The sequence below is a fragment of the Chaetura pelagica genome, unplaced genomic scaffold, assembly GCF_000747805.2.
Source record: "Chaetura pelagica isolate M959 unplaced genomic scaffold, ChaPel_1.0 scaffold10, whole genome shotgun sequence".
Taxonomy (NCBI): domain Eukaryota; kingdom Metazoa; phylum Chordata; class Aves; order Apodiformes; family Apodidae; genus Chaetura; species Chaetura pelagica.
The window spans coordinates 602,800-613,312 of record NW_009952263.1 but is presented as its reverse complement, the minus strand read 5'-3'; the positions used below and the strand labels follow the sequence as shown (position 1 = coordinate 613,312).

At 40.1% G+C, this 10,513-nt stretch overlaps 1 protein-coding gene across 1 annotated transcript in view; it reads left to right on the top strand.

Moving 5' to 3' along the window:
* Positions 1-9,249, top strand: part of NEK11 (NIMA-related kinase 11) — an 80,002-nt gene extending 70,753 nt beyond the window's left edge. The window contains exon 15 of the mRNA XM_010007596.1: positions 9,045-9,249. Within this exon, the coding sequence (XP_010005898.1) occupies positions 9,045-9,249 (205 nt within the window). The remainder of the gene's footprint in view (positions 1-9,044) is intronic.
* The last annotated feature ends 1,264 nt before the right edge of the window (positions 9,250-10,513 follow it).

Below are 10,513 nucleotides of genomic sequence, written 5' to 3'. Positions count from 1 at the left end.
GCATCAGATTCAATTGCTATACCACCTATTATTATTTTTTTTTTCCCCTGAGGTCCATACAGCTTGTCAAAGTCATCTTTCCAAGATGTCAGAAGCTTTGGCAGTACATAATGCCTGAAGGATTGGCTTTGTCCCTAAGGACAGGCTTTACAAGACTGATTGTAGCAAACACTTAGCTTATTTTCTGCCAGCTTTTTAAAAACTTGGTAGACAAGCCCAAAGCTTTCTGCAGGCTTGGACTGACAGCACTGATAGCTTGTGAGATGTTAAAGATGTGAAAATCTACATTAAACGGTAGAGATCCCACTTGTTTAGACCTCTGGCTGAAAAAAAATTTCTCCTTTTCATTTTAGCTTATTCTCAGGCCCTTCTTTCCAATTTTTTTGACAACCTGAGCCACAATTTTACCACAATGAAGGGCTTGGCAGAAGCAGAGAAACCTGTGTAAAGTCTTACCATGAGTGCTTGACATTTCAATTCTGTGCAGGGTTTCATGATCTAAAATGGGAAAGTGAAGGTGAGAAATAAGTGTGCAAAGATTTGTGGCAAAGAACAAGCCTTACTAAGGACTTTGGTGCAGTTGGCTACATTCATATGTAGTATTCATATCCCAAGTGTCCAGTGAGTGGAGGCTTCCCCTTGAAGCCACCTCAGCACTGTATGCAAAATTCAGTTCTTGGCTTTGTATAATCAGGATTTGTGTTTTACAGAGCAAGACTATCTTTTCAATAATAAAATATCTATCGACTAGAATATATCTCTTGTTCTCTCTTTCCTGAAATATAAAGAGAAATAAAAATGTAGGAAATGAAAAAAAAAATAAATTAGTACAGAGTGTTTTGTGTTCCTTTGTGGAGGTATCTGAGAATGTATACAATGAGTCATTTTAATAGCCATGAACTTTAATATGCAGTTTAGAATTCAATAAAATGTATGTGGGTAAAAGGGAAAAGCTTTTATGCCCCAAATATTAAGTAAATTGAAATCCTTTAGCACAGCAGTAAGCACTTCTTAGTCAGTCCCTGAAGTCTTGCCCACAGCAGTGCACCACGATCAGACAAAAGGCTTCATCATCACCTGCTGAGTGTAAGTAAAGCTGTCTTTCAGAAGTCATGGTGAAAAGGGACTTGGTGATATTTTATTCCACTCCTATGAATGCCCATAGCACTATTGGTTTATACTCATTAACATATTGTCTTATTGTGCTTGTGACATTGGCATCAAATGTATGGCTTATCTTAAAAATTCAGAAAGAAAGGTCATACTGAAGTCATTGAATAGGCACTGGATATTCTTTAAGATAAGTATTCCTAAAAATGCCTGAAGTGTAGAAGACTTTTTGTACATTTATTTCTGCACATTTTTAAACTATTGCAGTAAAGAAAACTGATTAATTGATAAAGTGAGGATGAGTGAATCTTGGGCTCTTCCTGCCTGAGAAGAAATGAAGGTGAGTGGGGCAGTGACTACTGCCTAGGAATATAGGAGTCCTCTGCAGAAGACATAGTAGTTCCCCCTCAAGGCTGAAGCTGGAGCTGATGGTCTATATCCCCAGGAATTTTCTGTGGGTCTCCATTCACTTCCTTCCCATTTTCTGTGCTCCTCCCCTTGCCGCAGGAATAGTTGGCTACCTCTCTTACTGTCTTGACTCTCTGTCTCTCCATTTCTTAGCTATGTGGTTTGGATGGTTACCATCCAGGAAGGGAAAATGAGGCAACATCTCACAGCTCCACTCACTTCCAAAAGATCTGAGATGCCCTGGAAATGGTTATCCTGTGAATATCTTCATGCTCATAGTTTAACAGCTACTGCTCAATTCCTGGTGGAGTCCTAATCTCCTGGACTCCTCTGCAGTTCTATCCTTGTTCCCATTTGTAGAATCATGGAATTGTTTTGGTTAGTAAATACCTTTAAGATCATCAAGTCCAACCGTAAATTCAGACTGCATGCACATAGCATTTCATCTTTACATAAGAGCAGCCTTAGTTATTCTTCACAATAACCTCCAATGTGCCTGAGCACAGCAGAAGTTGCAAGTGATCCATAATCTGTTGTTAGATGGAGCTGTACTAATTGTATAGATCTTAATGTGCTGCTCTGCCAGCTACAAGCAATGTAGGAATCAAACAGCTGCTACTGAGTGGTATTTGGTGACAACAGTATGTTTTACCCATTTTTTTGTTTTGCTTTTGAAGTTAGTATGTGTATGTTGCTCTACCCTGATGATTATAGAAAATGGAATTACATATTAAAGTCGTGGGTCACTAGTCCAAATGTTCTTGGGTTTTCAACCAGTCTGTAATATAGAACATGGGTTGTTTTCTCCAAAGTAGTCTAAACTGATGACTTCAAAAACTCTTTGTATGTCATGACATGGCAACCAGGATGTTGTTGAAAATAATTTTAGGAAGGCTAGGAAATCTCAGAAGGTATATAAAGATACTGTAGCCCAGGCAAGTGTGTATTGGATCATTCTTCATGGGCACTAAACATTATAATTTTCACCTGCCTTACCTCCTGAAAAACAGCAAACTTGTTTCCTTTCTCATTTTTGCTATTGGCAGGAAACTTGTTAACATAGGAGGACTTTAAAATTGGAATATTCAGGTTTGATTTAAATGATCATGTTTTGTTGTGACTTGTTTGTAGTTGTTTTTTTTTCTGTGGGAAAAACGAAAATAAATAATCTCCTCTTATGACAAACTATATTCTAAATTAGTAGTAGCTAGTATTCAGCCAGCAGCTCTAAAATCTAATTCACGCTTCTTACAAGAGCAGATGTCAGCTTCAATTACTATTTTACAAATTCACTTATGTCAGAAAATGAGATACATGGAGAATGTTGATATTTCTTCAGCTGTGTGTCTACAGCTTTTAATAATAAAATCCTGCTTAGCTCTTGGGAAAACATGTCCTAAATATGCTTTAGATTTTGCTGGTCTTTGAAGAAGAACGTCAGAGAGTTTTGTTTGCAAGCAAATTAAGGTGCTTTAATTCAGGAATTATAAAGTAATTAAGAATGAATTATGAAAATCATTCTTGTGTCTTCAAGTGAAGACAATTTTGTTCAACAGTAATATGATAGAAGTCGAAGTCCACTGAGGCTTGAAGGTGAAAGTAGAGGCCAACATTAACAATTCAAATTTTCTTTTCCTAGCTTTTATATAATAATTATTTCAATTTCCTTTTTTATTTTTTTGTTTTCCCCAAAGCACTTTTCTGTTAGACATTGCCATACTTTTCACGTTCACAAGATTGAAGAGCTGTCAGAACTGGAAAGGTATTGCCCTACTTTTAGAACTAAGTTCCTAAAAAATGAATCATGGAACTTCCAATGCACTTCTCCTCGCAGATCTCAAAGGGTCTTTGTAGAGCAACAATCACGCTTTGCTGCAAATGCAGTTTTGAACCCAGAGCAGTTTCTGTCAAGTTGCAGAGAAGTTTTAATCATTCATAGTTAGTAATGCCAACATACTGAATGACAGAAAGAGAGCTTGAGATGAAAGGGACCTTTTGTGTTGTAACTGAGATAAACCTGTTTGTTTACTGAAGCCCGAGATGCTGTGGCAGATATCCTAAGATTTTTTGGTACAGGTGTATTTTGTATGAGATCAAAAATCAGTAATTTCTTGATTCTTTTACAGACTAATTTCTGAAAATAAAAGTAACTATCTTTTTCAGCAGCATTAATGTCACCACTGGTTAACTGCAAACTGGCATGATTGTACTCAGTTTTAAAGATAAATGTAAGGTTTATCAGTAAATGCTTAGAAATATTCAGGGGCAAATAAAAATTGGATGTGTTCATGGGAATCCTAATACTGCTGAACTCCATAGGGATACATTTGAGAACAGAATTTAGTGAAATCTGCTGAAATGACTCTTTCGAAGATCCCTGCACTTGCTTTCATGCCCAACGTGCCCTAATCATGAAATATTTGGCTCCTACTTTACAATATGCTTGTTGGCATAGGATGCAGGTGTCCTGGCTGCATCTGAAAGGATAAACAAATGCCCACTGGAATGGCTAGTTCATGTACAGAAAGCTTCTTTTTTAAGGTTTACGTTGAGGGAGTCGTGACTAACATGAGTTCTTTGAAATACCTGAATTTTCTGTGGTTGGCTTAAGAGCTGTGTGTTCATTGCCTGCGATGGCAGAGGTGAGATGTTACTGCTGATGCAAGGAGGGTCTCTCTGGAATCATAGAATCATAAATCCAGAAGTTGGAAAGGGATCTCTGAAGGTAATTGAGTCCACCTCCCCTTCTACATCAGGAACACCTAGGGCAGGCCACACAGGAATGTGTCCAGACTGGTCTTGAAAGTCTCCAGAGAAGGAGATTCCACAGCCTCCCTGTGAAGGCTGTTCCAGTGCTCACTCGTAGTCACAGTAAAGAAATTTTTCTTGATGTTGAGGTGGAGCTCCCTTTGTTTTAACTTGGTGCCGTTTCCCCTCGTCCTATCACAGGGCACCACTGAAAAGAGATTGGCCCATTCTTGACATCCACCCTTCAGATATCTGTAGACATTGATAAGGTCCCCTCTTAGTCTTCTCTTCTCAAGACTAAACAGCCCCAGGACTCTTAGCCTTTCTTTGTATGAGGAAAGTGGTGCTGCCTTGGTGTTCTGGTGTGCTCAGCAGTGACTTGTGCTGAGTGTGGTGACTTGGCAGCTGTGGAGCTGCCCTTGCTCCGAGCACAGACCACACCACAGCTCCCTGGAGGCACCAGTATTTGCCAGCAAAAAGTGTGCCTTTGTTTGGGGGTGGATGAGGGAGAACAGAATGGTTTTAAATGATAGTCGCTATCATGCTGAATGACATTTGAAAGTGAGAAGCTGAAAACCCCCTTAGCTGCTGATTTGTGTCAGAGTTATCATTCAAGGCAGGCAATGACAAGCTGTTGAGAGATATTAACCCAGCTGCTAACGCCCACGGAGGAGCACAAACTTCAGCATTAATCTTGTTTTGTGGGTTTTGTCAGTGCTGCATAAAGGTAGGTGTATTGTAATTGATCTCCAGACCAGAAAGAAAATGTTAATATGTAGCTAGTAGCGGAATAGTCAAAATAAAGACCTGCAGGATAATAGAGAATTCTTTGTTCACCCAGGGAAAGATTTACAACTTCCTCAGCCAGTTGAGAACACAACATTATTATATTGTCAAATTTTAGTCATTTTGCACTCATGAGTAGGAAATCAACTGCAAATCACCAGATAGCCTGATAAATTCATTTGGGCCCAGATCCACTACATGACTTGGAACATTTTTAGGCACCCTGAGTATAAAATTGCAGTTCTCAAGGCTTCTGTTTAGCTCCCCTCCCAGGCTGGCAATGAGTCAAAGCGGTAAGTGCCTATGATTTTGCTGATATTCCTATTGCTTCTCACACGCTCAGAAGCACCTTACCCTTGACAGAACCAAGTCCCTGTCTCATGGCCAAACCCCATCATTATCCACAAATCAGATAGATATCTTCTCTGCCTCTACAGCCTTTGGAGCTTGTTCCAGTTAATTTTCCCTAGGCGTGGGTTGTGTGTTGCACAAAAGCTGGCAGCAGGAGGCTTTGTATTTCAAACCGCAGCTTCTCTGGATGACAGCGTGGGGACTGACCATATCTGCTGTCCAGCCAGTTGTGGGGTGGTCAGAGCATAGCTATGGAGGTTCCCAGGCCTGTGTCCTCTGCTTGGAGCAGTGAAAGAAGTTGTGCTTGCATCTCTTGTTGAATCTCTTCTAGTTTGCAGTGAGGCCACTGACGTGGTAACCCAGACTTCAGTCCCAAGGACTGAAGGACTCCAATGACTGCTCATGCTATTTTATCCAGGGATTGTTTCATAAAAATAATGTTTGCACATACCTCTTGTGTTGTCCTTGGTCCTCAAACTATCCAGAGCTGGCCTCCATCATTGCTTATTCTTTTCTGGTCTTATACATCTGCTTTCATACCAATCAGAATGAAGATGAAGGAAAGTCCTTTGTCTCCCAGTCTGACAGGTGATTATGGTACTGCTCTGGGCCGTGTGGGTTTGAATCTTCTGCCCCCAGATTTACAGCTCTCTGGGTGAATGCCCTAACCATGGACTCTAGGATAAAAGAGGACAACTGGGTACCCATGTGGTCATGCTGAATTGCTGTGAATCCTGGGTGGAAGGAGGTGATTTCTGACTTTAGTAAAGCAAAACGAGCATCAAGTTTAGAGAATGCCTTTCTTCAGTTGTTGTGGGCTGTTGCTTTCGGTGGATGCCTTTTGGTGACTGCATTGTGCAGGGAGAAAAGGGTTCAACCAGAGAGCTGTAAACTTCGATGTATGACCACGATGCTGAAAAGTTAGGAAACACTGTGCTCAAATGCCAGCAATTGATCCCTCCGTATAGCTAAACCTTTGTAACACAGAGGAATGAAAAAACGAACCATCTGAGATACCATGTTTGAGCATGTTAGTTTATATCATCCTGGGTCAGACCCTTGGCTGCTAGAGGCTGCTGTAACTCTGATTTCACCATAGTGAAAAGCAATTTAGGGCAGTGGGGGATGGAGTTCTGGCCCACAAAGCTTGTCAGAGTGATGAAAGCCCAGATGTCAGGTATTGCCTTTGCTTGTGAAATCTTGGCTGAGAAAGGGATGATGGCTCATTTCTGGGGGGAAATAGTGAGTCCACAGGTGAGTGAGTTATAAGATAGCACAAAGAGAGTAAATGCCAGTAAATCAGAGAACATGGCCAAATGGGAGCTCTGTATTTGTTCTTAGAGCACGTTTGTTAGTAAGGCTTTTAACCATTTCAAAACCATAAATGCAGGTGTCCCAGGTTTCATATGAAATAAAAGTAACAATAAACAGAGATGTAATTTTATGAAGAGATGTACATTATTTTCCAACTCCTTGTTTATCTTTCTGTGCTAATTTAATCCCTAACTTTCCAGTGTCTGAGAATTAATCACTTCTAACAGTTTTAGTTTTCCCTAATGGACACTGTTGGTAGAAAAAAAAGATCAGTTTCTAGTTACAGGAAGTAGGACTGAGTCAGGTCTGGTCCTGCAGAGATTCCAGCTTGGCTTTGTGGCTTCTGGTCCCATGTCTTGGCTTTCTCTGCCATAAATTTCCAATCCACCTCTGTGTCAGGAGCCAGCAGGAGAGGTAACATGGCTGAAGGGGGATCACAGCTGGGCATGACTGAGCTGCAAGAGATCAGAGCAGTCACATAGGATATTGCTCAGGCAATTTTAGATGTATTGTCCCTTTTTACTGGCAGTTTCTTATACCCTAGTAAAGTGGTTATGTATTACTGAGGAAACAATACTTTCATAACAAGTTAAGTTTGAGAAACAACAAAGGAAAGTTATTCACAATGGTTTGCTAAGAATGGAAGAATTTACATAATTAATGTGGAAATTTTGCTGGCTGCAAGCTTGCTATAGCAGAGACTTAATGGAAGGGGAACCTGAGTGCAGATACTCAGGCTGAAATTTTGGAATACTATATGGTTCCCTTCCCAGCACCTCATTTTTGTCTAAAAGGATTTCCACCATGCTGAGTTTTAAGGCATCAAATGGTTGAACATGCTAAAGACACAGTAGGTGTAATGCTTGAGAAATACATGAGAGCAGTAGAATCTCAGGTACCGTAAGTTTATTTTAGTGTGTAAGAATAATGTGTCAGAGAAACCTGGTTCAGATGTGCTGAGTAGGATTATTGATGAGGTCTTCATACCACAAAGGATTTTCTGAAAATAACCCCAAACAAACAAAACAACTCCAAGACCCAAAATTCTTTTGCAATCCTAGCAAAATGCTAGTGGGAGGACAGGCTGCTTACCACAACTTTACCCATTCAAAATAAGACATTTTAAAATGTAAATTGCTGATGTCTCTACAAGATGATCCCAATTAGTCCAGCTCTGTTTCCGACTAAGGGAAGGGCATACTTTCTCCTGAAATGTGGAAGTCTGAAGTTAAAGGAAATAAAATCTCAACTGCTCTAACTTAGTGAAAGAAAACAACAAGGAAGAGGGTGCACAGCCAGCCGTGCTTTTCTGTGTGTCAATCAGGATTGTGGTACCAGCACATTTGCCAGCTCCACTAATCCACTTGTGTCCTCAAATTTCCTTGATAAATGGCAGTCAGAGAGGTGGTTTTGAAACCCATTCAGCCTCAAATCTTATCACCCACTGCTTCAAATACTCCTGGCAGGAGCACTCTGCCAGGAATGAAGAGCAGTACATAGCATATGTGCTGGCAAACCACTCAGTGGTCTCAGTCCTGTCGTGTATGTTGTATGGATGGACCCCATAGGGTTCCATCAAGAAGCTGGAGGAGACTGGACTTCTGGTGTGTGTGATGAAGCAGTTTTTTCTAAAAACCCTGGTAAACACAGTTCCTGTGGCAGACGTGCAGAGCTGGCAGATAGTTTTTGATATGCTGAAAGAAAATTACTCTAGTATTTTCATAAATATATTATGAAACAATAACTGAGTGGAAAATTTTATGTTACCTGTGGCTCATGATACGTGAATTTAAAGATGTTTGCCTTCAGAAAAAGAAATTCTTGTTCACTGTCTCACAGTTTGCAAATGTATAATCTTTATAAATCAACATTAGGATCCTGAGAGTGTATTCTTTGTCACTGAAATACTGATCTGTCTTCTGATAAAAGGAGAGTGGTGTAGGAAAAGAAAAAAATTGTCAGTTAGCTCATGTTGAGCTTGCACAATGGTTCCTTACATGTGTATACTGGGCTTGCTGTAGATAAAATGGTATGTCAGATTTGGCATGAAAAGCAATCTGGGTTAGTAACAGCAACAATGGCCATGGTTCGCGTTATTTTACTATGGCCAGGTTTTTACTCCCAGCATCTTTGTATAATAATCACAGAGAAAACAATCATAGAGAAATTCCCCAGGAAATTCTACTTCCTTGTACTCTCAGACAAAGAAAGTGCATCATTATACCATTTTGATCAAAGGTACCTACAAAATTTAAAACTATCAGTACTAGCTATTTCTTGTATTAATATTAACTTTTACTTGACCTTTATATAATATTTATCCCCAGGTCTGCCATTGGGAAGCTGGGAGCAGAGGTATTTGAGGCTGTGTACAGCTACCTGAAGCAAGCAAGACAGCAGAATGCCAGTGAGGAGGAGATCAGGAGAGACCTGGAGGAGCTGGTTTCTAGAGCAAGTGATTGCTTTGAAGTGGATCAGCTTCTGTACTTTGAGGAGCAGCTACAGGCTTCAGAAGCCCATCTTCAGCCATAAAGTGTATGTCAGTAACAGGGCTGGAAATGGCAAGGAGGAGTGAAGCTGCCAAGCTGTCTTCTTCAGGCCAGAAAGCAAGGAAGGGAGGTATCTGGGGGAGCCTACTGAAGGTAACGTAGAACGTCAGCATGTGCGTCGACTGCGTTTGAGATTCCAAACTGCAGGGAGAAGTGAGTAAATATGGTATAGATTACAGAAGAAGGGAGGGCAACAAATTTTTGCAGCACTGGAGGGGAGGATTCACTGCTACCAGTGTCCCTTTTTCACAGATGAGGACATAAAGTATTCTCCTGGACTTTGGCCAGGCACCCGTACTGTACCCAGAGCATCACTGGTGGAAGTGGTGCAGGATTAGACTCCAGCTGCAGTTGTCTCCTGCACTAACTGGTCCTCACGACATCCCAATACATATTTTTTGTACTGTGGCAGACTTACCCTTGAACATACATATGTATATGTATGGTACTCAGGCACTAATTGCCTTGTTGTTCATTGTTCAAAAGAACTGCACTTAATCTGTGTGACTTCCAAAGGAGTTGTGAAAAAAATGCCTACGTGTACACGTATATGCATACTCATAGAGGTAGGTATGTATATCCATAGAGATGGAAAGATGTCTGATCATACACCTTATGTGTGTGCATGTATAGAATATGAAGCCACAGCTATAGCTGGCTGTGGTAGCTAGGAATCCCTGCTGTGACTGATGAGTTATAGATCAAATTCATTGTACACAAATAGAACAATAAACTGAGTTTTTTGACTTGCATATGGTTACTGTTAATGTTTTTTTTTTTTGTGTTCATGCTCACTTCTTCAAATGCATCATACTTTTGCTGATTTCAACTGTGTATCATGCTCTGATTATATACTTCATGTTTTCCTTTTATCCCTTCCTTCTTCATTCTCCATTCTGAGCTCCTTCATCCATCTGTGTAAATCAAAGGATAACAATCTATAGAGGAATCTCAAATTAATTGTGGACCAGATTAATTTTAGGCATTGAGCTGTTGTCATAATCCTTATGTTCTGCTTTTGTGCCACAATGCTTAAATAACTCAGGGACTGCATTAAATGAATGAAAATAAATTAATAATATTCATATAAAAAAACATTGCTATTTGACCTGAAATGAGTTATTTGCAGCTAAGGATATCGGTATTGATAGTAAATTAAGCAGTGATCCTGATCCACCTTTATGACATGCTTCAAGAGGGTCAAAGAGAAAGGTAAACTGAGTCATCTTAATCTATCTCAGCAGCAA